General features: G+C 44.1%; 1 protein-coding gene across 2 annotated transcripts; it reads left to right on the top strand.

Annotated features, from left to right (window-relative positions):
- Window positions 1–368: 368 nt before the first annotated feature.
- On the top strand, window positions 369–27,272 carry LOC124208948. Of its 2 annotated transcripts, none has more exons than XM_046606820.1 (6): window positions 369–992; window positions 22,716–22,954; window positions 23,094–23,304; window positions 23,470–23,673; window positions 23,757–23,921; window positions 26,181–27,272. In XM_046606820.1, exons 1-6 carry the CDS (start codon window positions 926–928, stop codon window positions 26,582–26,584), a joined length of 1,290 nt encoding a protein of 429 aa, XP_046462776.1. In that variant the 5' UTR covers window positions 369–925; the 3' UTR covers window positions 26,585–27,272. The 2 variants fall into 2 exon arrangements, with proteins under 2 accessions (XP_046462776.1, XP_046462777.1); XM_046606821.1 differs by having other exon boundaries at window positions 373–992; window positions 23,760–23,921.

The raw sequence follows: 27,272 nt of genomic DNA, 5'->3' as shown, positions 1-27,272 counted from the left end.
CAGATCATTAGGAAAGTGGATGGAATCTTATTTCAAATCACCTACGAACGTCCAGTGAACCGAGCTATTTATACAAGGCCCCATTCTTCTTTATTCTATGAACTCGTTATCCCATATAATTATAGAAATCTATTTCCCTTCTAAAACAAACTTTAATAATTATTAAAAATTAAAAAAAAATCAAAAGTCGATTAAATTTGAATGAATTTTACAAACGATCTCGAATGAATCGTTGGGTCCGACAGTGCTGCCGTCCTGGTGGCGGAATTAAATGGTACGAAAAACCAAGGGGGTGGATATATAAGGAAAAATACCGTCAAGGACATGGGTGGGGGGGAAACAAAACCTCTCGACGCGCGCGGCCTCTGTGCAGTGCTGTCGGCCATCACGGCCATCACTCGCTTTCCGTTCGCCTTGCCGTTTGCACGCCATCCAAACTCTCTCTCTCTCCCGCTTGTCACACGACGACCGACCGACCAACGACCTTTTCACCTATTGCGTTTCTCGACGTTGTTTGGTGTGTGTTTCCTTCGTGACCGTACCCTGAACGAGACAACAATTTAACACTCTTTGTGTTTGTGTTTGTGAGTGTGTGTGTGAGTGTTTGTTTGAGTTTGAATATGTGCACTTTGAACGCGATTGACGTTTAGCACTTACCAAATTTCCACCATCGGCGATGGATTGAACGTTGCACTTTCTCCTGATTGGATTGGCCGTTTTGATTTTGAAACGATTATTAAGTTATTTTTTTGTGGTTCAAAACCAATTGGGTCTGAGTGTATGAAACTCTTGTGAAATTGTGAACTGGATGTCACACGTGCAACGGACTTGATTTCAGGAAGAAAAATTCGACAATCAACTTCGAGTCAGTGTGTGCTGACTCAATTGCAATTTGTTTTCTAATTACACACTGTCGTCGCTCATCATGAAGGCTTCACTGTCAATCATCAACCGGCTCCTTTGGCTCCTGCTCCTCTTCGGCTCATTCCCAGGTAAGACCCTTTCATCACAGTATATCTACCTACTTGAAACGTTTAGTTTGAATCGCTTCAGAATGTCACAAACTCGTCTGACATTGCTTTGTATAACATTATTATCATCATGACGAGAGAAATGTCGACATGAATATTATATAGATTCATTTCCACATTACGACGACTACGCCCAGGTTTGTTGTCGCCTTGTTTGTTTTTTTACGACGGTCGTTCCAGCTCGACTGTTGCTGTTACCACACGATTTTTTCGAGGGGTTCCATGGGAAAATCACTGCCACTCTGGTTGTATTTTTTGTAGTTGTTGTTGTTGTTGTTGGTCTCGGTCGCTGTGTTTATGGCAATGCTTATCACATCAGCACCAGCTTTTCTTCGCGAGCAACAGTCCTTTCAAGTGTGTGCGGCCCTGTTTGATGCATTTCTGTTTTACGTTTGCGTGTTGTGTAACTTTTGCTGCTGGGCCCGTTCTCTTTTGTCCAGTCATATATGAAGAGAGGGCGGTCTGTGCAGTTGATTGCGGAAATTTTTCTTCTTTTTTTTCGGGGTGTGTGCATATTACTTTTTCTTGGCGGGCTTTTTAAACGGTACTTAACCCAGAAAAAAAATATATGTACGCGTGTATTATATTTTATATGTACGTCTGACCGGCTTATGATATGTTCTTGACGTGTCCTCATTGCCAAACGGTATAGCCGTTAGATCCCATTACGAGACATTTGATGGCCCGGAATAAATCGCAGTAATAGTTTTCGATTCAATCTCTCTCTCTCTCATAGCTCCCCCATACAAATAGGTAATAGCTTTCGGCGGGAATTTTATGAAATTGGACAGGGAAACAAACTTTTTCGGTTCAGGGGGTATTATAGTACTACCTTTCTCGCTGAATAGGTATTGAATAGACGGTCTGATGCCATGATTGGAATATCGCCCGGCTGTTTTGTTGATGTGTGACGCGTTACCTTGGAGAAACTTTTTCGTCGCGACGCCAAAACTTTTTCTTCTTTTTGGGTGGGGGCGATTTTGTGTTTTTTATTACATTAAATGATTCCCCTTTCATCCACCCGTTTTTCATTTGCGGGAATGTCGGGTGCGTGCCTTACTGCGACAAGCGAGCGACAACAGGGCGATGGGGTGGCAGCGCTTCAAGCCACACATGCACACACATAAATAAACGAGTGCGAGTCAATATTTGCGGCACGCCGAGCAAAGCTGCCACCGCTATAGTCCACACACCGCACAGCTTTGGCTGCTCCTGGCACCGTGAATATATGACGAGGCAAAAGAAAATTTACCCAGCACAGCCCAGCCCCAAAACGGCCGTGCCGAATCGAACGGGGGGAAAACAAACAGCCGCTTATTATCAAATGTTTTCCATTTTTTTTATCATTTAAAATATTCTATTAGGGACCGACCACCCCTCTCGATCTTATCGTGTTTATGTTAGCGGAAAGAATTAGCCACTAAGCGATTGAATTCCCCAACTCTACAACTGGCGGTCGTGACGTTGATGGGAAGTCCCTCAAGAGGACGTCGTCATCGATTTATGTCCTGTCATTGTTAATGTTACTAAATTCAATTGACCACATTTTGTGTGTGTCTGTTTTTTGGAGGGGGAGAATTTCATTCTGGCCAGGCAGACCATGTATATATTTACCGACTGTCTGTAATCTAACTTGGAAGCCCCTCATAAAAGGCCGATGATTGCTCTATGAAAATCGGCCGCAGGCTCGCTGATTCGGCGCGGGCCTTTCAAACGTTTTTCAACGCTGACTGTGTGCGTTCCATCGGGACGTCAGTTCTCCCAATTTTGATCTTTACATTTCACCGGGTTTGGATGTATGAATCCTCCTTCCCCTCTCTTCTCTCTCTCTCTCTCTTTATGTTCCCCATGGAAACATCAGGGTTACATTGTTGTTGTTTCTCTCGTCCCGCGTTCATTCCCGCCGCCGGATGAACACTGCTGGACGACCCGTGAACCCCCCGTTATTCCATTAACGTCTCATTCGGCTTCGCTCTCTAATGAAAAGTTGATTCAATATTGTGCCCCCATTTTTTTTCTCTCCCTCCTCTCTCCCCTTTTTTTCTTTTTCAAACAAAGAAGAAAAGTTTGTCGATTGGTGAATAATCAATTGCTGATTAAAAACATTTGCATAGAGTGTGCACTGAAAAATTGAAGGAAAAAAAGAAAACATTTATCGGATATTCAATTACTTCTTTATTCCCCGGCCATTGAGTGAAATTTGTTTCCAGTTAAGGAAACACGTTCCGAACTCGAAGTTCTGGAAAGATCTCGAAAGTGCTAGCTGGCCCTAAAGAATTTAAAAAGCTTGATAGCCTTCCCTCGTAAGATTATAATTGACTGTTAAGAGGCGAAGCAAACGAGCAAAGATAGTCGAGAGATATCAATCCATTATTAAATGTTCCTCATCTTTTATCCAAAGTATTGATTCGGTAGAACGAGAGGGGGGCCAAAAAAAAGAAAAGAAAAGGGGAATAATAATGTGAAGAAAGAAGAAAAAAAGAAAGAGACGATGATTTCACGACTGGACGATTATTCAAATCGTCCCAATTTGAGATGCGTGACATCTGCCCCGTTCTAGGACGCAGCTCTCCTATTGCCATCCGCCGTGTATAATATCGCCGAGAATTTTCTCTCAAGAAAAAGAAAAAGGGGGGTATCTATATATATTTAGATTCTTTTTTTCTTTCTTCTTCTTCTTCTCCCCTTTTTGTAATCTTGTTCAAAGTCCTGAAACCTCTTAATTGGGAGGGAACCAGTAAAAAGAGAGACCGAGAATAATGGTAGAGAGAAGAAGAAGAAAAAAAGGAACTCGAACGCTGAGCCGAAGCAGATGGAAAACAAGGGGAAAAAAGGGTTTGGGGAACGACAGGTTGAACGAGCCTAGATAGTGTTTCCGGTCCCGTGACTCATGTAGAGGCCCAATTAAATTCTATTCGATATATATACACACAGACCGTGTGTGTGTGTCCTTTCCTCGTGTCTCTGCATTACACAGCAGCAGCGGGATAACTTTTCATTCCTCATCTTCATTAAACTTTCGTCTCCCCGGGGCGGTTGGTGGCGGCGGTGGCGGCAAGCGAAGGCGTCGGTAGGATAGATGCAGATTGACGTCGGCCCATGGCCTTTCCGCTCTAGCTGTTGCCATATGTCTCTCTTTAGCTTTCGGGAAGTGAAAAAAGAAAGAAGAAGAGGCGTTATTGCAGCCGGGGAACGCCGGGCAACAACACACACACACACACACAACAGGAGCTCTCATCAATACCAATGATCGATAATTGATTTAAAGAGCTTCAGACGAGCTAGCTAGCTAGTCTACCCGCCACCGTGAAGCTTAACAGGGAGGGCAGACTTATTACGACACCGTGACAGCCCCCCCGACCACGTCGGCACGCTCCTTTAAATCATCCCGAGAATTTTTGAGTTTAAGAAAAAAGAAAAAGCCAAAAAGGCCAAAAGAAATTTACTGGAAAAGGAAGTTGCCGCATTCCAGGCTGGGCCGCAAAAGTTTAACGTGGGAGGATCCGTAAGCTCATTTGAGGAACAACCCGTAATGAACTTAGCGGACGTGTTTTCCAGTTGGCGCGGTGCAGCGCACACACACACGTATACATGATTTAATTCCAATCCGCTAGAGAGGACGATCCTACTATACTCTTAAGGGCTTCTTTTCTCTTTTGACGTTTTGTGTTTCTATGGTTTTGAAAAAAAAATTTTTTCTGTTTTTAAATCTCCCGCGGGCTCCAAATTTCAATTTCCCGCGAATAAATCAAATTGAAATTATTCGGCCCGGTTTTTTTAATTTGTTCGTCATGTTTTTTGTTGTTGTTGTTTTTCTGACTTGAAGATTGGAGGAAATTTCATTTGGGAGAAATCGTGATTAGACGGAAATGCGATAGGATTCCATAGGAGGCCTGTGTGTATATATATAGTTGTTTGATGACAGCTGGGAATTTTTATTTTGTCGTCCTTGGGTTTTTGTTTTTGACGATCCTTTTTCTCATTTCCTCCCGGCATTCTCTTCTTATGCATTTCGGACAACAATAACAACTGCAGCAGGAGCAGCAGCCAGCGAAAAACAGGGTTTCTTTGATTCCCGATCCGCTCTAGATCCTACTGGGATGCTCATTCGTTAGCCGCCCCCCTCAACTATTGTCTGGTGTTCCTGTTTACACGAACAAGAGAGAGAGGCCGTGGATCCGTGCCTGTCTTATCTCTGGCCAGTCAAAACGAACAATGAAGACGGTCCAGACAGAGTCTGAACAAAAACAAGATAATAGAAAAGAAAAGGACAAGAACCAACCAAAACAAAAAATCCCAGGGTTATCTTGACGTGACTATATTCGAAAAATGTTTGCGGACGTCAGGGTTTTTGCAGAGTTCTTAAAAAAAAGGAGGAAAAGAATACGGAATATCTGCATCGGGGGTGGCGAAAGAATCGGTAAACACGGAGGAGGAGTCCACTAAATCTTGGGTTCAGGGGAGAAAAAGGATATGGATGATGGGTCGTATATATAATCGATCCTACTGCAGCATCGTCGGATGTATATATATGCCGGGTTGTTGACTAGAGAGACGAGTGAGAAGGGGGGGCTGTTGTTGATACATGGCAGTCGTCTCTCTGCGATGCTCACAGTTCTCGACATATCTGAGTTTTTCCTTTTTTTCGCCAAAGAGTTTTCACGAAGAAGAAGAAGACGGAGGAGAGTAGTGATGGACCTGCCCCTACTCGTGTCGTCCATGGGGGGAAAGAGAGTTGAATAAATGTATATATATACAGTATATACGCTACATCAGACATACACGGAACCTTTTCCATCCTTCCGGTGCCCGGACGTTTGGGGAAAAACGAGCGAAAAAGACAAGGCAAAAAGGGGGGGGGGGGAGTAGTTGGAAAAGAGAATTGGTACAAGAGGGCACGTATTCCAGCTCCTTTCATATACTCGACGCGATCGAGTCAACATCCTTTAGCATTCTCTTTTATTTTTCCATTTTAGTTTGATTTTCTTTTTCCCTTCTTCTTCTTCTTCTTCTTCCTCTTCTAGACTCTTTTGCCCATTCTCCGGATGTGATTCAACAGCTTTTATGCAGTCAATTCCGTCTCAAGTTTTCTATACTGGCGTCTCTGGCGTCGAGAAAAAAAGAGGAAGAAGAGGCTAGAAAAGACGGATGAGCACGAACTTCTGCTGAAAAGTCGCGAATTTATTCTCCTTCTCTTCTCTGTCGCATCATTTTCACAACATTCGCCATGGTCGGCACGAGTTTCCTTTTTAAATTGACGTCAATCGACACGTCATCAATGACGCCTGTGGTGTTAAGTAGGGCTAACAAGGTCCTAACGGCTGATGGCCAAAAGGACGACCCAAGTTGAAGCCGCAAAGTTTCGACATCGGCCTTACCTTTTCCCCCCGGATCTGCTGGCAGAGAGAAAGAAAAGACAAAACGAACGGATCGCATTGCCGGCCAGTTAAGGGGATCAAGCGGGTCCGACATGTTTCTACTCGAATAAGCGCCGACTAGTAGTGTGTCGGTGTGACATCACCCACCGAATTTGACACAAGTCCGAATCAAAAAAGGCCTATAAGAGAGGACACACGTTCCGGTCATTTAAATTCGTAATCGGATGGCCTTATCCGGTTTGAAACGATTCCATTTTATATCGGGGTTCGACTGTTGTGTTTCGTCGAGCGAAAAAAGAAATTTCCCAACCGATTGTTTGTTCTTGTTTGAAGACGTCGCGCTTTTTTCACCATTTTACGAATGTATGAACGAGCCGAGTCTACACTGAGCGAAAAGTTGAGAGAGTTTCGTATCTATAGAACATGCACAGTAGCTGTGCATATTACATGGGAATCCAATCTGGCGTGTATATATGTGTAGCGCCTACTTCTTTATATAAGGAAATAAAAATGAAATTCAACTTTATTTTTTCAAAAAAAGGAAACTTTACGCATTTTGAAGTTTAAAAGGTTCTTGCCCATGTATTTTTCATTCTCTCATGTGTGCAAGTGTGATGCTTCGTACACCTAATGGGAAGTTTAGATTCCTCTCTTCTTCTTTTTTTTATCTTTTTTTTTTGGTGGGTTTTTCTTTCCCTGGCAACGCGAGATGGAGGAGAGACATTTGACATTATTACTCGCATCAAGAGCTACGTGTAAATGTTTATTCCCTCCAGAGCAAAGAGAGAAAGAGAGAAAAAGTCTTTTCTTTTTATTAGCGAGAGCCTAGTGCTCACGTATGGAACGAAAGAGCGTCTCTCAACTAAGTGCTGCGCATCACCGGAGAACAAACAAACAAACAAACACAAGACGAAAAGAAATTTTTTTTCCGCATGTCATTGTTTCAATGCCAAAATCTAAAAAGATGTAGTAGGAACCCCCCCAACAAAATAAGTTTGCCCAATAGATGGAGTTGTTCCTTTTAATGTTAAAAAAAACTACAGTAACATAATCATTATCAATCACCAATGTATTAGTGGTCGAAGGAAACAAAAAAGTCTCTTGATGGAAACCATTCGATTTCTCTTTCATCACTCACTTATTTCTTCTTGCTCGAGGATGTGACGTGACCCGCTTTGAACTTTTCCAAGACGATCGCAGCCGCTGAAACCGGTTATATACCTTTTGTTGTTGTGACAGATCTGCCGATCCCCATTGTCTCCGGCTTTTGAATAGCTGCTCCCTGTTATGATTTTGTCTTATAAATATCATATGTATATTTTCTTTCCCCCCTACATCACACAAAACCCACCGAAAGTCTTTCTTTATTTTAAGAAAAAAGCAGCGGCTTTTGATGGCTGTCTATGTCTACTGGGAAAGAGAGATATTGATATCGACATATACTATATTTATATATATAGTATAGTCAATCCTATATATAAATATATATCCAGCCAACTATTTTTTTGACATTCTTTTCTCTCTTTCTCCTTTTTTCCGCCTTTTTTTCTTCTTTTTGTCTCCATTTTTCAGCGTCTGAACTGTTGGCAGTAATATACAACGTAGAATGGGGGGATTTCGCTGACGTGAACTGAAATTGAATGGCGCCGAAAAAAAGAGATTTTCCAATGAAAAAAAAAGTTTAGTTTTCCTCTCAATGTCGTCTCGATTTTTATGTAGGCGATTCAGGGCGACGACACTAAATAGTGTGAGCAGTGTGCATAATAATAATCAGGGATAATTCGCTATTCGTTTCCGAGAAACTGGGAGGGCAGAGACTTCCAGCCGAAGGAGCGATGGCCAATAGGTGATAGTGTACGCTTTTAAAATTGTGAACTTTTCTTTTTATTATGGCGTATATAGTGTTATTATAGATATATATAGTAGTATTACGTTGACAGGAAGAATCAGGGCCATGAAAAATAGTAAAAAAGGAAGCGGGTCGCGCTTCATAGCCATCGAAAGCATAAGCCTATATTTCAATGGTCGATCAAGTTTCCGGGCAAGGACGACGGAAAAGCTTTTCACTTTCACTTGGGCGAATTTAATCGGCTTTTGCCCTGTCTTCGACGAGACAAGGTTCGTTCGGAAATCGTCACTGCGACACGGGACGACGTCGAACGTTTTTCTCCTTTTTCTTTTTTAAATGAAAAATTGAAAAATGGCGCCGAGAAAATTGGAATCACGACCTACGTGGGTGGGTGGGGGGGGGGGGTCTGGAGAAAGAATAAAGGAGTGTAAATAAAATGAAATGACGAAGGCCCCACCAAAAACTAAAATGAAGAACGAAGAAGCGAGAAAATTGGGTCAGCAATCGGAAGAGCAACATCACAAACAAGCAGAGCTTGATTTTTCTCAGTCTTTCTTTCTGCGAGAGACCAACTCAAAAGAGAAAGAAAGAAAGAAAAAAAGAAGTGGATTTGATTGTCTGTTGTGTATACCAACTTCCCCTGGCGGGCCTTATTATTTCTTTGCCTCTCCCGTGTTGATATTTGGCGAACCTTTTCGCCTTTTTTTTTTCTTTTCAATTTTTTTGTTTTGTTTCTCGTATTTGCCGTTTTATTGTGCCGCCGCAATCGCCAAACTTGTTTGTTTTTTTTACCCCCAGACAGTGCCGCCCGTTGAATACAAACGTCAGAGAGAGAAAATGAAAAGTTGACGGTTTCCCCACTCCGCGCCCGCTGTTTTTTTATTATTTTTTCTCTCTTCAAAAGAATTTCTCCTAATGAGAGTCTCTCTCTCCTTTGACGTTGTGTTATTGTTATCAAATGAATCGCCTTCCGCCTTGTTTAACCAACGAGTGCAGCAGCAGTCGCTCCTCCGCTGTCTGTGTGTAATGTTGCCATACACACAGAGAGAGCGTCAATCAAGAGAGTTGTGAGGAAGACACACACACGCGTAGTCGAGTGTGTGTCAACTCTGCGGGTCTGACTGAGCGCTGCTCCTGCGTGAACCTCACCCGACTTCTGCTCCGTTTATTATCAAATCGCGGTAGCAAAATGAGACAAGCCCACCCCCTCCGCGCTAGCGAGTCGTCGTAGTAGTAGTACCGGTTTAGTAGACTAGTAGTCGACACTCGACTCCAACTTGCACCAAGTTTCTCTACCGGCAATCACATTGCCCGGCCAAACGAGACAAGTCGGCCAAACTTTTCCCAACTATTCGTCATTTCCCATTTAGTCACAGGTGGCGTTCGGGGTCTCGGGTTTTATCCCAATTATCAACCCATTTGTTTTTTGTTTTGGTTTTAAATTGAAATCAAGTTGACGACGAATATTTCTGGAACCAAATCTGAGAGTTGGAAAGTCGATGGAAGGTAGAACTACGACGGGGGGAAACAAAATAAAGCGAGTGAGAAGGGGGGGCCCGGGAATCGATCAATATTGGTCGTGCCAGGGCTGATGTCTGACGCCTTGAACGAAAATCGTTATAGAAGGTTCTCTATGTGTGTGTGTGTGTACACTGTGTAGGGGGGTTGGTTGAAGCTAAAGAAGAAATGGTGGTGGTGGGCTGCTGTCGTTCTATTCATTTTTGATTCGTTAGACACGGGGAGCCCTCAATATCTCGCTTCAGATTCCTCCATCAACTCCCACACACTCTCGTTGTTGTATTTATTCTTCTTCCTCTCTTGATCCCTTTGTTGTTCGTTGTTATCCTTGTCATTTGGGAGAGGGCTGGTTGGTTGGTAGGGGGGGGGATTCCTTATAGCAGATTGTGATGTCTGCAGTCCTTTGAATCCTCCGCAACCTGACGGTCTATCTCTTTTTCTCTCCGTCAATCCAATCAGGAGAAGACGGAATGGAGGAATAAAAAAAGAAGAAGAAAAAGTAAAAAAATACTGTCCCGACCGACCGCCTTTGTCGTGATGTACTTGCCGTCAGGTCGAGAAATTTCTCTCTGATGTCTTGTGTGTGTGTGTGTGTGTGCCATAACTCCGGGGGTAGATCAAGGAGACTTTGGCGTGCCACTATTATTGAATTGTTCCAGACTTGGTAGTCGTCGTCTGAAGACACACTAAGGAAAAACTCTTCTCCGTACAATTTTCGTCTTTTTTTTTTTTGTATTTTAGACGGGGAGGGGCTAATAATAACAGTCGTATACTCGTACGTGTACCTCGCCTATATCTTCTTTTGTACGGTGCTTGTTTTTTATTTCGTCTCTTTCCTATTACACGTCCACTCTACACACACACACACACAAAATGGAGAATCACTGCTCGTGTGTGTCTGTGTGTGTGTGTGTATTGAGGTAGCCCAGCTGTCGAGTTGAATCGACCGCCTTCACACACACGCCATCTTCCGCCCCAGTCCCGGCCAATCCGACAGAGATGGAGAGGGGGGGGGGGAGGTTTGCGGATGCTGCTAGCTGCCATCTTTAGCTTTCTTCTTATTTTCTTATTTTCTTTTTTTCGTATTTTCCTCGTGACCAGCAATCGCAGATGATGTGAGTTACGTGCGCTCTGTCGCACTATATATATAAATAGTCTGTCCTCCTCCTTTGCTCTGCTCTGCTCTGACACACACACCGAGTGTGTAAGGAGGGAGGACCGCTATATTTTATAGAGATGTGTATAATATGAAATCGAGCGCTAGCTGCGCGGGAAGGACTTGTCGCTATTAATTCCATCGGGAACTTGTAGCCCTTCGACTCTCCAATCTTCTTCTATTCTCGCGTGAGTTGCCCATCAGTTCTGTGTGTGTGTGTGTGTGTGTGTGTGTGTGTCCGCCGAGGACATTTTATTGCACGTTTTCTGTACCCCCCCCATGATAGATAGATTGCGTCAGACAGAACGATAGCCCGGCCAACACCACCCTCCCCTTTCAATGTCTTGGATTTATCCAGCGTGGAAAAAAAACAAAACAAAAAACAAAAATACTGAGAAAAGTTTTTCCCTGAGATTTATTTGGAATTTATTTTTTATTTATTTTTATTTTTTCTTCCTGTCCTCGGTCGGTGGTTTTTGTTTCAGACTATTTTTCCGGGTCGATGGAGCTCTTCACTTTTCCCTGTATACCTATTTTGTTTTTTGTCTGCGCCCAAAAAACGTAAACGTATATATAGTATACGACTTATACGTCGACACACACAAGAAAATAGTCGACGGGTGGGAGACACGCCCCTCTCGGTACGGAAAGAGGCTTGATGGATGGCGGCACGACTCTTTCTTATTTTTCTTCTTCTTCTATTTGTTATATTTGTGAATGCGGGGCATTTCCCTTGTCATCTCGGATATAGAACGTTCCGATAACTCTTCTTCTTCTATGTTCTCTCTTCTTATTATGTTTTCCATCTTGTCGTTCCGTGCGACGACTCGCCCCTTAATTAAAAAAATGGCCAGAAAAATAGAATGCCAATATATATACCATACAGTATCTACTACGCGACAACATTTGATTTAGGTTAAAGGCAGAGATAGCTAGAGTAATACCAAAGGATCACTGGGTAGGAACACAAAAAAAAGGGGGAAAAAAGAAAAACTTTCACGAAGGAATACACAACGTTAGACGTCAAGAGAGAAGATAAACCTTGTGAATATATACATCCACCTCCTCAAGTCAAAGTTTCTCCCGAGATCTGCCGAGTATCTGAAAAGTCTTGGAATGGAATAACGAGAATCTGGCAAGGCAAAAGGAGAGTTGTGTTACATGCACACTTTCGGCTTGTTCACAGGGAACGCAGCTAGAGATAGAGAGCTGGGATATAAGGGAGGGTGGTACACCGTTGATCAAGCCAATCAGGAGTGACTTGTTGTTGATATGTGCCGGAAGAGAAAGAAGGAAAATCGAGAGAGAGAGAGAGGGTGACTACTCCGAGGACGGATGGAATTTCAATAGAAACTTGCATCAGCTAGATAGAATGACTTGATATAAAAGAAGATGAATAACAAGACGGGTAGGAGGGAAACGAATCTTGTTGCTTTTGGGGGAAAATACGGAGGACAACAGTTCAAAGGCAACGCAGCAGCAGGACCCAAATAGCGAAAATTCGACTTGTGTGTGTGTTGCTCTCGCTCGCAAGGTACGAAAAAACTTGTTATATGGCGTGTCGAGATCGTCGTCAACGCTGTCGACTTGTCGTGTCAGTTCCGATTCGCTGAACCTTCTTCTTCTTCTTTGGAGCTTCTTTCTCCATCCTTCCACCCTTTTTACGTTCCATTCCCGACAAAGTTACGTGCCCAGCACACACACTTTTCTTCTTCTTCTTCTTCTTTCCACTCCCGTCCGACTTGTGTGTGTGTGTATAGCCCAGCCCACCTTTTAGATTATATATACCTTATAGAAAAAGGATCTATATACTTTGACAAGGAGCGACGGTCGATCCCTTTTGTGTCCCGTTTTGTTTGATTCTCTTCCACTTCGACACGCTCCGCATGTTTTTCTTTTTTATTATTTTCCTCCTTCCTGCTGTGGGGTCATAATAATAACAGTGACTGGCGCATAGATTTTGGTCGAGTTGCTTCTACTACGTCTGAGTAGTAGTAGATCGTTTTTCCCCCCTTTCTTTTTTGGTGTGTGTCTGTGTGTGGGACAGGTTTCTGTGTAAAGGATACGTCCGGCCGGGTTTCAATTTTCACGTCTTTTGACGACCTGTCAACACCGCCGTACGCAACCATCCGGCCGTCGGTCGCGGTCAATGAATAGATTCTGAAATTGGATATATGTGCAGCGAGGAGGTTTTATATACTACCATGACGAAATAGTAGTAAGTGGTTGCACAGCAGTCTTTGCAGTTGTTGGTAACAGGTCGAATTTGATTGGGCGTGTACCTAAACCAGTTAATATAATCAACTCCATTCAAGTTTGGCGGGGGAGAGGGGGGGTCTCAATCAGGAGAACTTTATTATTACAAATCTGGCACATTGTAGCCATCGAATAATAATAACAGCAATACTAATAAAAAGGACCGAATCGATATTATTTATAGTTGGCTGGAAGGCTCGGGCTCGGATTAGAAAGAGTATATCTCGATATACGTGATATATATCTGTCTGTAAGAGTTGCTCCAGTTTCCAGGGCTGGAAAAAGAAGAATCTCATTGGTCGGGAAAGTAAATATTAAGAGGCAAGTTGGAGAGAGAGAGAGAGATGAGATGAGAGCCTTTGAATGTTATTCCACTTCTTTATTGGATGTTGTGGGTGTTGCATTCGCCGGTTGCTGCTGCTGCTGCTCCTCCGCTCTCTCTCCGTGTGTGTGTGCCAGTCAAGTTTTTCGACACGAGCAGAAAAGTTCACAAAAGACAAAAAGGGGAGAAACAGCAGAGGACGTATAATAATATAAGCGTGTGTAATGCCCTGCGATCGATTCCGCTCCAATTGCTTTTATAACTCTCATATAACTACTACTAGCACGTTCCTCTTTCTTCTTCTTCTTCTCTACTCCCCTCCCGTTTTATTTGGCCCTGGTGCCGTGTGCGTTTTTGATGCGGCTGGCAAAGTTTCGTGAAAAAGGGCGCGTGTTTTGAATGAACTATGGCCACTTTTGAATTTTCGGTCTCGCCCGGGAGTTTTGAACGGCGTTATTATTCATTATTAATTCGGGCTCGATCGCATAGTCTTTCGGATGAAGACATTCTTGATCAAAACTCTCTCTATAGGAGTTATCAAATAAATGTGAGCTCGGTATATATATCTATATGTATAATTGATTGAATATGCCAATCTAATTGTAATCTAGAATCCATTAAGAATATAGGCGGGTTCCCGGGGCGCATTCTGTCCGCACTTTGTTTCAATCTGGTCGCCGCGATCTGTGGAGGGTCTGGTCCGTCCGATTCTTTCATTCTTTTTTTCCTTTCATTTATTCGTGCTGAGCTCATGAAACGCAATGCTGCTCCCATTCTTCTTCTTCTTTCTGTTCTGAAAGATATAGACACACAGCACGAAGGACGTGAGGCTGTGTGTGATGTAATCTCTTTTATTGGTGCGGCACAGGCGGAGAAAGCCGCGCCCGCGATATCAATATAATGCGGAATCCCATTGCGTTGGGTGCCATGGCTGGTGGTGGTGGGAGGGTACAGTCCGGATTCGCGCCCCAACTATCTCCTGATGATTTAGATCCGATTTCGTCTCTTTTTTGCCTTTTTCTCCTACTCTCCTTTCCCATGGCAGACCCCAAACGACCAATGAGGAGCGGCTATATCTGCGACGTACAATAGGCATTGACCCAAGGAGTTGCAGTAGATCAAACGTCGTCACAGCCAAGAGAGAAAGAGAAAGAAAGCGGAGAAAGTCTTTTATTACTCCTATAAATAGCTCTGATGATGATCTATGTAACTCTGATATACTGGGCCCTTGATTGCCAAATGATGATGACGATATTGTTTTGTTTTATTTTTGGTTTCTTGTCGAGTGGGTGGGGGAGCTACTGGTGCGGCTGGAGTCCGCACAAATCCAGCCGACGGGGCTACACACACATTTTCTTTCTAATAATGGCAGTCGCCGAAAAAAAAAAGAATAGTAATAAAAATAAAAGCAAAAGAAGAAGAAGAAGACAAAGCGACCTGTAATAGTGTAGTAGTAGTCTCTACTGTAACCAATCAGTTGGCTCGTCTGTCACCTCTCCCCGACGTCGTTAATGAACAGAAAACCACGGAAATAGAGAGAGACTAGCAGCCTAATGTAACATGGACCTGTGCTCTCTGATTGTAACCTTCCATGTATATATTATATATTGAACGACAAAGAGAACGAGAGAGAAAGATAAAACACGAACCAGTCGCTATGTGTATAGTTATATATATATATATATCAAGATGTATGGTCTCTCTCTTTCTCTTTTGTGTTTTTCATTTCTATAGTAGCCAGGCTACTGGTAAAGCTAGAATCTTTTGTTGCTTTATAGTACATACATATATCTATATATATATATCTATACACTGGCGGGTTCTATTGATTTATGTGTTATTTTCTTCTTCTTCTTTTTGAGTCTTTTTCTCTCCTTATTCGCAACAGTTTCTTTCATTTCTGGTTTCTTTTTTCTTTTCTGTATTTATTCTCCGGCTCGGTTTTTTTATTGTATCAAAAACTTGGGCGCTGCCTGAGAGACCACCGAGTCTCCATCAAGCATTGTCTCTCTCTTGTGTAAGTCGTTGCTCTGTGTTACAACACACACACGGGATAGAGAGAAAGAAAGAAAGAGAAGAAGAAGAAGAAAACAAGAAGAAATAAGAATTGATTTCGTTCAGTTTCGGGGCATCGTTATAGACAGCGAAAAATGGCGTCGCTTTCAAAAGCCCTTTCACCATTTTCGGTCGCCGTTGTTGTTGTTGTCGTTTGTTGTTGTGTTGTTGGGGGATGACGTGTGTTTTTTTTTGCTATTTTCTTTGGCTCTTCCCCGTTTTGTTTTTTCTTATCTCGTAAGAAAAGGAGGAACAGACGGAATCACGCAAACACACATGAACCGTACCGCGCGGTCGAAAGCCTTTTATCTTTTTTTTTTTTATTTTCTCCCCTTACGGAATACATTAGCCAATCGATATGTAGTGTATAAGGAAATGACTTGGAAGTGGCCGGTCAAATGGCCTTTACCCTCCTCTCATCTCACCACCAACCCTTTGATGAACGACATTTCTTTGACCCGGTTTCGTTTTGATGTTCAACAACTTGTCTCAATCTGATTCGACTTTTTGTCCACCTTTTTTGGAAAAATCAAAGGCGGGAAAAACCAAGAAACAAAAATAAAAAATCCAATTCCAATTCCAATATGCTCGACAGAGGATGTAGCAGGATAGCAAATAGCTGTCGTCTAGTCATTAGAGTTGCGCATGCAAAATAGATCCGGCCCCAAGTTGCTGTAAAGTATTCGTGGAAATCTCGGCTTGTTGTACAGACGTATCCCCCCCACCAACCCCCCGACTTCCCCTTCGTCTTCAGACGGGGGTGGGGGCTTTATTAGCAATGCTGAAAAGAGACTTCCGATATATCACTTTTATTTCCCTTTTGAATCTCGACTGTTTGATATTTATGTATTTTTTGTTTGCAATCCGGGCACGTTTTTTCTTGTTTCTTTTTTGGGGGGTGAACATGGAAGAAAAAAAGGGGAGGAGCTCACATTTGCCCGGGAAGCTCAAGACGTCAAAAGCGCCAAGAAGAAGAAATCGGCGTCGGTTGGTGGGTAGAAAACTGCGGGTTGTGCAACATACAAAAGAGGGGGATCTAGAGAAGAGCAGCAGCAGCCGGATAGAGCCGGAATCAAGATGGATATGTGTCTGCCGCTGCTGCTGCTGCCGGGTATATAGTCGGTGTGTTCATGTCCGCCGGCCTGAATATATATACTACACACACACAGAGTCTAGTCTAATAAAGAGATCGAGAGACGGATAGAACTGAGAGAAACATAAATTGCTTCGATGCAATAGAAAAGCGCCGAGAAAGACGGAAGAAAAAGTTAACTTGGCCTGCCCGTCCGCTCTAGCGTGAATCTACTCCGACGGCTGCGAGATTTTTGACGAGTAGAAGAAGAAGAAGGAAGAACCAAGGAGAGAGAGAGAGAGTTCCAATTGCAGCAGTAGCGAGCAGTAGATCTTCTTCTTCTTTTTGCCCAGCTGTAACTTTTTTCCTCCCCTCAGCTCCTAGCCGCTGCCTCTGACGGTCTCCGCTATTCTCTTGATATGCGAATTGGATCGCCTTGTTCGCCATCAAAGGCTCTTCTCGATGGCGCATATATACACACTACCAGTGAGTGAGGGGCTTTGAAACTGGGCCAAGTCGCTTCAAACTCCTTTTTTTTTATTTGATTTTCTGGTCGAATCAAAGGGAGGAGGAGCCTCTAGGTCCCTCCTCCTTTGAAAACATAAGTTCACAAAATAAAAATACCATCAGTTGTGTGTGTGTATAACCAGTAAAGAGAGAAGAGAGAAATAAAGAACAACCTCCGTGATGATAATGATGATAGAAAAGTGAAAGACTATGAGACTCTTGTTTGCGCTCGGCTGGGCAGCACTTGGCTAACGAGCGGTTCCGTTCTTTGACCTGCGACCGCGCCCCCTTCGTCGTCGTCCTCGTCGTCGTCTCTTCTGTTTTGAACCCGCCTGGGAAGGGACTTGCTCGCATGTCACTTCAAGTTTTGGCGTGTGCGCCAGTATGTCTTCCCTCCTCCTTTTTTTTATTTTGTGATGATTTTATGTTTTTTTATTTTCACTCTCTCTTGAATATCCGCCGCGGTTAGACGCGCTCCAGTGAACCGCCAAACCCGCAGAGGAGGAGGAGGAGGACATGTCAACTATAAAATCCAGCGGGAAAGGAAGTTGGTGGCTTTTGAAATCCGTCGCTTTTCCGCCCCAGAAAGACCGCACCACACAGCCAAGAGATGATTACTTTACATGTAGGAAAAAAGAACAAAAAAAGGGGAAAGAAGAAAGAGGGATCTCTCTAAGGACTCATTATCTAGACTATCTCGGTGATTACACGTCGTTCAGTTGTTTTTCAAACGGGAGCGCGCGCTGGCTGCATGTTGACGTGGCGTGTCAAATCGCTCGCCATCCAGTTGGATCATTAAGGACCGGAGCTCTCTTTTTCCGCTCTTCCAGCGTATAACAATGCCCTTGGCTCCCTTTCTTTAATGGATATTCTTATTACCCACCCACCCACCCCAGTCTCGTCTATATCCTCGAGAAAAAATTTTGGGGAGAAAACAAAAAACAAATTCCGGCCCGGATGAGCGGCATAAAATTTATTTAGCGGAGAATTTCTTATATATAGTAGGCGAAATGAAGGAGGGAGATTCTACCAAAAACGAATCTAGCGATTCTGTGATGAATATCAAATTTAGAAGAGCCGTGCCGGGGGGTTAATTGGGGGCCCCCCTATATCTATGTATGCATATTCCATCACGTCCGCCACGTTGGCTTCCGGTTCAATTGTTTCCTGTTTGCAACATCTAACGAAGAGATGAGAAAGTACCTCGATAATTTGATCTTTTTCGTCCCCTTTCTCGCCATCGAAAGTTTGGACGATATGTTTTGTTTTTTGAACTCCCGCCATTAGCGCTGTCGTATTATTTAGCCGTTTGCACAACAGTCGAGTCCGATTAGTAGTCTCCCTCGACTTGCCCTTTTTGGAGATTTTCTCGGTATCTCTGCCCACGCTCTAGCGACAAATTTACATGCGTTACAGTCTAAACCCACACACACATACACACAGACAGAAGTGAAACGTACCTTTCCAGTGCCGTCATTGTTTGTTTCGTCCCTCTCATGCCACCGAGATCTTGTTTTCCCTTTATGTTTTTCCATCCGGAACAAGTGAACGAGAGAAGCTCAAGAAACCGTCTGAGGAACTCTCAACTGCTGGGGGGTTGGCGGTAGAAATCGGTTAGGAATGTCATGAACTCAAAATGCGTAGGAGTTGTCTAAAAGTGGAGAATGCAACAGTGTATTATCATAACGGATGGAGCTGGAACAAGTTGGGTCGAGTCGACATTTCGGGATTCAAACTATGCCATCAATGTGGAAACTGAACTGGCGAACGATTAAAAACAGTCGGTCCCGTTTCTTGTCTCTTGTCTGGTGAATTTCCATTTCGAAATTTACGTATTCAGGGCGATGCGACGTCCTTTTTTCTGCATTCAAACTGGGCAAATGATTTCGAGATTTTCCAGGAATTCCTAAATGCGAATGGAAATTTAGTTCTTTTTTGGGTTTTTTTTTTTGTATTTTCAAACCCATGTGACGCACACACACGCTGCGCACACAAATGTGTGGCAGCTCAGCTCAGCTCGGCATGACACAATGTTGCATAATAAGAGAAGCCGAAACCCCCGGTCCCGGTTGGCTTTTCCGGATTTGGGGTCGAGTCGAGAGTTAAGGTATTGGTGTCTTATTAAAAGCCATAGATTCCGCGGGGCACGGTTGCATTACACAGCAGCTGACTTGCGGGAAAAGGAGAGATACTCTGGATAGCCTGGAGCTGAATTAGCTCATCGAGAAACCGTAAACCCCATCGCATCGGGAGTAGCCAGCGTGTATACATAAACCACCAAAGCCAACCCACCAGCCAAAACTGGAATGCCAGAGCAGCGGCAGCAGCAGCCGAGAAAGAGGAAACGCTCTATATTAAATTGTGTAGTAGACATGTGTACATACATATATGCACATGATATTCCGTCGCATATGTAATACACATGTCGCCCTGAGCCCGGCAGGAAGGTTCAAAGGTATATATGGTGAGTTTAGAGAGATGGGGGGTAGGTTTATTAGTCGTAGAATGTGAGATCTCTGCCAACCTAACATGACCCATAGATCAGAGAGAAAACAAGAGAATAGCCAAGCTGCTGTCCTGGTCTTTTGGAAAAAGAAATAAAAAAGGAGAGCCGGCAGCGGCTATGAATAATTGATCGCATATTTATTTTTTTATTGTTGGTCTCTTCTTCTTCTTTTGATATCTTCTTATTTTGTCTCTTCATCTTTTGACGGCGCCCGTAGTCCCCGTACACGAGACAACTGTGAATATAAATAGGCGACATATTCAACTAACAAGTCTAGACGTTTGCATGTACGTACAGTAGAGTACACACACACGGCAGCCAGGAGAAAAAAGAAATAAGACCAAATGCTTTTAGCTGTGCGCAATTTTTTGGTAAAGAAAATATAAGAAAATAGGGACGTCGGCAGGTTGCGTAATAAAAAGTGATGGAGCAGCTAGGGGACCCAAGTGGATCTACCGACATTTCCAGCCCCCCCTCCCCAACCCGGATTAGCATACAAGGTTCCTATATAGAGTAGCAAGTCAGCCAGACTCTTTTCTTTTCTCATTGGCAGTTTATTTTTTATATTTTTTTTTCCTGGCAGATTCTGACAGACTTGCTTTTGATCAAGTTTATTTTGCATGAATAGTAGAGAATAGTAGGAAGAGAGAGATTCGCCGGGGTTTTTCCCCCTTTGCGAGTTGGCCATCCATCAATGTGCAAAGGAGGGGTCTGCTGCTTCTGCTGCTGGGTGCCAATCTATCAACTCCTGTTTATCTTAAGTGGCCAGACAGCTGCCACCTACCACTAGCTCTAAACATATTGAGAGATAGACACACACACAGAGAGAGAGAGCAGCAGTAGCCCAGTCGAAGCTTTTGATCCGCCAACCTGAAAAGTGAACTTGGGAAGGCGGGAACTTCAAAAAAAAGGAGATGGATAGAAGGGGGATAATAAATACGAAAAGATGCGGAAACGTCATGAAGGATTTGGCGGGTGGATTTGGCACAAATCAAATAGAAAATGTCCGCCGGAAGGAAAAGCGGCGGCGTCACTTTGCCGCTTTTCAGACTCATCGGCACGGCTTTACTTTTTTCCCCCGTGTTGCTTGTCTTATATTTGCCATCGACAAACAAGCTGATGAACGATACGATCCTCCCTATAGCTCTCCCTTCCATCTTTCAGAGTCGTACCCCCCAAAAAAATAAAGTCCGGCGAGTATAAGAGGAAAGCGACGGACACGACCGCAACCATCTCTCTTTGGGTCGACGTGCGTCTGTGTGTGTTGACTTATCGATCCGCTCCGGCAAAAAGTTTATCCTTTTTCTTTCCTTCTTCTTCATCTGCCTTTTATCTTTACATGTGTATCTACGTGTACAACCGAGGAGGAGAGATGTTGTATGCGCCCCGTGCATGTCGATTGGTGAAGGGATGCCGGTGGTTTGTGATCCGCGGAGGAAGAAAAAGGAAAAGAAAAATGGGAGGTCGACGTTGTAAATAGAAAAAGGGCCGAGGGTTTCATCCATTTCGTTGCGCGATTTCCGTTCACGGTAAGAGAGAGAAGGATTAGGTCATGTGTGTACTTTGGCGCCCCAATCTCGTAGTACGTCCGCCAGTTCTAGTTGTCTTTATCTTCTTCCTTTTTTTTTCAAGTGGAGATGGTTAATATCGGGTGATGCCAACCGTGAAATTCGTTGCTCTTTTCTTTTGAAAAAGAAATGAAGAAGAAGAAGAAAGGGAGCGCCTAAAAAGTCGTAAACACGGCGAATGTATAAACACATTCCAACTTTCGGGCAAGCTTTCAACATTCAATCGATCGCTACTGCCAATCTTCTCTCTTCTCCATCCCTTTATTTATTATTCTTTTTTTGGCTTTTCCTTAGTTATATTTTTTGGGTTGGAGTCGGGCCGATTTGTCGGCTCTTCTTCTACCAATTTACGGGTGTCGGGCAATCGGCCAATACACTCTGCACCGTTACGTACACACACTTTGTGCATATTATAGGCCTCCCCCCTCCACCACCCATTTTCCCGTACACAAATGGGCCCATTTTGGCTGCAATTCACGTCCAATGACGGCGAAGGGAAAAAATAAGAAAAAAATAAAATAAAAAACTAAAAGGAAAAGAATAAGAAAGAAAAAAAACGAGAGTTGTTGCCTTTCCTTGTCGCCAATGACGAAGAGAAATGAGTCGGCAAGGAGCCCGTCAACATTGTCGGATGATTTAGGATGTGTAGGACTAAACAGACACACCAGAGTGGGCCGGGAAAACACGGCCAACGCAACGACGAGGGCCTCTCTCCGCGCTTGGTTGGTCGTCTCTGATACCTAGTCTATTGGAGCGTGTTTTTCTCTCCGACCTCCGTCACGGACAATCGACTGGGGGATAGATAGATTGATTTATTTATTTATCTCTCTGTTCAAAGATGTATAGTGTGCATTATTCCGTTTTTATGCGCTGGAAAACCTTGTCCGGTCATCCCCCCCTTTTTTGTGTAGACATTGTCGATCAGGATCATTTTTTCCTATTTCTTTTCCTGTTAAAGAGCTGGGCAAAACGAATAATTTACGCTCGTCTATGTATACCGAGTGATGTATGTGTGTGTACCTACTGTTCCGCCAGACTTGACTGTTGGATCCGGAAGGGAGGAAAATGAGAGAGAGAGAGAGAAAAGGTCCTTGTGTGTAACTCCGCTCGACTAGCTATCCGCCTCGCTCCTCCTCCCGGAGCGGCTTTCCGCTTGATCTCATAACGTGCAGATATATTCCGGGGACGACATTGAAAGCTGGAGGCGATTTTCACGTCTCCGTGAGTCTTCTACGACAAAAGAGGGGCCAACGAGATGATGCGGCCAACGAAACGTGAATTTTCGCCTCGAACCCTCGAAGCTAACGTCCTTGCTTGACAGCAGCATTTCACGAAAAAGGAATTTTATTTTTAATTTTTTGGGGGGAAAAATAAAAATAAACTCACGTTTCTACGACACGTTGAATTTTCTCAAAAGTATTTTTTCTCAGAAAAAAATAATGAATTTGACATTTTAACAATTTTTCTTAATTAGATTCTTTTTTCTACATTTTCCAGGTCAATTAACAACGTCAGTTTCAGGAGCTTCGGTAGTTTCGGATTTATGGAGTCCTAAAGGGGACTCGTCTGGCCAGCATCAGCACTCGGTGTCGCTCTCTCACGACGGCAAGGCGCTGGGCGCCAGCGTCGGCAACAACATGCCGTCGTTCGACGTGTCGTTGCCACTCAACGTGACCACTCAGTACGGAGCTCACGCCCATCTTGTCTGCCGAGTCCAGGATGTTGCCAACAAATCGGTTCGTTTTGCCCGGCTACTTTTTCCACCCCTATATTGTATATCCTCCTTATACTGTACTATCTACTCGCGTTGGACGGTAATTAATTGGCCGGCTCACTCTCACTCTCACTCTGCTCGTTCACACGTCCACATTGTAGGTCTCGTGGGTTCGCAAGAGAGACGGCCATTTGCTGACGGTCGATACGGACACGTTTATAGGCGACGGCCGATTCCAAGTGCACCACCCGGCCAATTCTGACATTTGGACGCTGCACTTGAGGGCCGTTCGCGGCTCCGACGCCGGCAAATACGAATGCCAAGTTTCCAGCGAGCCCAAGCTCAGTCTCGTCTATCAATTAAACATCGTCGGTGAGATAATACATCATTAATGACATTTGGATGAACCTTTGTATTTACCTTTGCCGCCCCCTCGCCCGTCTATTACTACTTGTTCATCATCAAGGCGAGGGGGGAGATTGTGGAATGAAAATCATAGCTCGACTAATTTTCATCCTAAAATGTATCATCATCCAGTTCCGCAGGTGGAGATCAGAGGAGCTCCGGACATTTACGTCATGGCCGGTAGCGGTGTGGCGCTGCATTGCGTCATTTCGGGGCTGATTGAGACGCCGCCCTACATTTTCTGGTACCACAAGACGGAGCGGATCGCCGGATCGGCACTCGAAGAGTCCCGCATGTTCGAAGGATCTAAAGAAGCCGCAGCGCTGGCCTCATCGGGTCCGTATTTTTTTTTATTCTCTTAAATAAAATTTTGAAACTAAAGAAGAGAAAAATGGAAATCAAATAAATATGATCGCCAGCAGGCGCTACGAAATACGGATGGAGCGCCCGCGTGACCCGCCTGGGACCCGACTCACTTCTGGCAGTCTTGAACGTTCCGCCGGCCACGCCCGACTTTGCCGGCAACTATTCGTGTGGACCACCTAGCCTCCAACCGGCCAGCGTCACTCTCCACGTTCTAAATGGTACAGTAGGCCCGTGTACACACACAAAGTGCTGTTGGCTGGCTGACTGGCCACAGCAGCCGGCCGTCCAGCTGGTGTTGCACTTCATTTCTTTTTTCTTTCTCTTGCCGCCCGGCCCCATCATTTCCACGAAAAGCGAGGAACCGTACACTCCTGTCTCTCTCTCTCTCTTAGATATTGACGGATCGCCGGGTGAATTGCTAAGCTGGGTAGGCCGTCCTAACACACAGGACTCTATAAAACGCTTTTTTTTTCTTTTCTTATTCCTTTCTGTCCGTTTCGCTCTCTCAAAACCCGGGTTGAATTGGCTTAATTGGCCTATCCGTCCCTGTGCCGTTCCGTTCCCAGTCTGATTCCGTAAGTGGCGCACGTTTGTTCCGTTTGACTTTTTTCTCTCCCGACGTCCCGACGCCAATCTTTTCGACTTTAGCACCAACGGGCCGGTACATGCGGGTTCAAAACGGTGGAAAGCGTCCGACACACAAACCTCCATAGATCGGCAAATCCATAAAAACCTTTTTTTTTCTTTTCTTTTCTTTTTGTTTTTCAAAGAAAAGAAAAGAAAATCGACTTTGGCTCTCTGCTGTCGGTTGGGTGGTGAAGTCCAGCTGAGCGGACACAATCTTGTTAGACAACGGACCTTGTACAGATGTTGTATAAACAACAAGCTAGAAGCAAACAGAATAAAGAAACTTAAACAACTTTCCAAAAAATAAACTACAAATAGAAATAAATACTTTTTATGGGGGTCCTTATACATATACTTGCCCTCCCTCCCTCCCAGTGTGAGAGAGCGTTCTTGCTGGACGTCCGTCAACACCGGCAGGGTCTCTCTCTCTCTTTAAAAAACAAACAAAACAAACAAGTCGCGGTCGTAAAAAACAAAAGGAGAAAAACAAATATAATAAAATAATTTTTATTTTCATTTTGAACGCAGTTCACGCGCGCGCCATTTCGACCGTGAACGCGGGGTATAAAGGGCTTGAAATGTGATGGCGTGTCACCGCCGCGGCCCGATGATGTATGAGAGACTTTGATGGGCCGGGACTCTCTCACTGTCGCCGATCCTGGAGATAGATGGGCAAAGGGGGGAGGAGTTTTCTTTCTTTCCTTCTTTCTAAAGCTCCACCCACCTTTGGCATTCGTGTCTTTTGATCCGGCTGCTATCTCTAATGTATTATTACTATATAGTTCTATTTCCGTGCGATTTTGATGTTTATTTCACTCCGGTCGGTTCAAGTTCGTGAGACTCCTGGCGTTCTCGCCGGCTAAAATAATCAATGCCGTCGTATATATGGGAGGGAGGGTCGGCGAAATTTTATGTCCGGCACGAAATGTCGGACAAAGTTTGGCCATTGCACCTCGCGACCTCTTTGGCGACGTCGAATAAATCTTGTAGAAAATCTACGTCGTTATTTTTTTATTTCATATAAAAAGTTGGGAGAGAGGTGGGTGTGTCCACCTGGGTAACTCGATTCGAGGGAATAACACGGGCAGGATGAACACACTATTTTGTTTTTCTTCTTCAAAATAAAATCATTAAAAAATTGGACGAGTATCCAGGACGAGTCCAAAGAAGAATTTTCTTTTTCTTTTATTTTTATTTATTTTTTGTTTTACGAAATCGATCTTGTTATGTTGCCCAGGTCTCTAGCGAACTTCTTTACGTACTGTTCCACTCCGGTCATCAAAGACTGCCCCCCGAAGGTTTCATCCAACTAAGGGGAAAAAGAAATAAATAAAATGAGATTTCTTTCTTTCTTTTTTCTCTCTCAAAAGTCAACGTAACGATGAAAACTAGCAATGTCTCCGCGTGCCCCGAGCTATTTGCAACTGTCTTAGCAGATGGGCCAGCCGGCGCACCGTCGATTCCTCCAAGGACGTGGGCAGCAGGAGTTGCTCAAATGTCAAGTGCTATGTCGGTTCGGTCTCTCTATGTGCACATTGGAAGTTGATCCGCAAATCACGGATCCCTAGTTGCGTGTGTAGCTGGCCAGGGGGGGTTAGCTAACTGTGACTTGACACTTGTGCACATGCACTACTACTACAAATCCATTGGACATCCCATCCGTCGGAAAGAACCGTTTGTTTGCATGTTGTACAATTAAATTGCGACCCGGTTTGGCTGGGTTATTCGAGTCAGCCGAGTCGGATGGGAGAGCCCGATCCTTACTCCCCGCCATTTTAGTCGTATCCTGGACCTCCTGTTTCCCCCCATCTGATAATAACCGAATCACTATTGCGTATTGGCTTTGACAGGGGAGCAGCCGGCGGCCATGCAACACGGGAAAAACGGCGGCAGGGGCGTTGTCGTCCAATCGGCTTGGACCTGGTGGACGACGGCTTTCGTGACTCTGCTCTTGATGGCCGCCACCAAATGGATGTCGGGCTGCTCGGCGATGGCCAGCGAGAACTGCTTGCCGCTGGACGACGAAGCCTGGACGCCCTCCTCCTGCTCGGCGCTGGCAGTCGATGGTAATTTGACACCAAACTGTTCGACCGATTGGGCCGTTTCACCAATCTCCAGAGGTGGAGAGCCGGGCCAGGCTACTAAGCCGCTCGACTCTTTCTCGGCGGCGGCGGCGGCGGCGGCCGGACAAGACGTGCCGTCACGATGTCCGATGATGATGATGATGACGACCCACTCGGCACGCAGTTCGTGATTGCCGAAATTTTTTTGCGAGTTTTTTCTTTCTTTTCTTTCCTTTCCTTTTTCGGCTGTGTGGGAATAAACGAAAGGGACGCGTGCGGGTCTGTAAATATATGAGCAACGTTGGCTGGCAAAACCGATAGCGAGGCGCAAGAGAGAAGTGAAACGAGACCTGGTGGTACAACGTTGAACGTTATTGGCTATCTAGATAATCTAGACACATTTTTTGAATTTTTTTTTTTAAACTTCATTGTATAATTAACTTTATGGCGATGAAAAAAAAAATCCCATCCATCTCCGCGCTAATACCCCCTTCCCCTCTATTTCACCACCCTGTTCTCAATTACATAATACCATTGAAGGCAAAAGAATAATAAAAAATGATGACGAAAGAAAAAAGAAATAAAATTAAAAAAAAAAAATGACACAAAAAGGTTTATTACAACAAGACATTCTGGTGATTATTCTGATGAGTTTGTACATTTCCTATAATAAAATGTTTGGCCATTGTCACATATATACGCGCCACCGGCACCCTTATTTCGAAAAAAAAACAAAAAAATTATTTGTCACCCACTTCCTATTTGTTGTGTATCATCCAATTGCATACACCGACTTGTGTCATGTTTTGTTATATGATTATGTTTGTACTAACCAGACCGGGATTTCCGAATGATGACAAGTATACATATTTAATCATT

Source organism: Daphnia pulex, chromosome 12 (assembly GCF_021134715.1).
Source record: "Daphnia pulex isolate KAP4 chromosome 12, ASM2113471v1".
Classification (NCBI taxonomy): domain Eukaryota; kingdom Metazoa; phylum Arthropoda; class Branchiopoda; order Diplostraca; family Daphniidae; genus Daphnia; species Daphnia pulex.
This window is presented reverse-complemented; position numbering and strand designations above follow the sequence as displayed.

Coding starts and splice junctions, on each gene's coding strand:
- LOC124208948 (XM_046606820.1), top strand. CDS start 926: ATGAAGGCTTCACTGTCAATCATCAACCGGCTCCTTTGGCTCCTGCTC. Junction 993..22,715: donor CCTCTTCGGCTCATTCCCAG/GTAAGACCCTTT, acceptor TACATTTTCCAG/GTCAATTAACAACGTCAGTT. Junction 22,955..23,093: donor AGGATGTTGCCAACAAATCG/GTTCGTTTTGCC, acceptor TCCACATTGTAG/GTCTCGTGGGTTCGCAAGAG.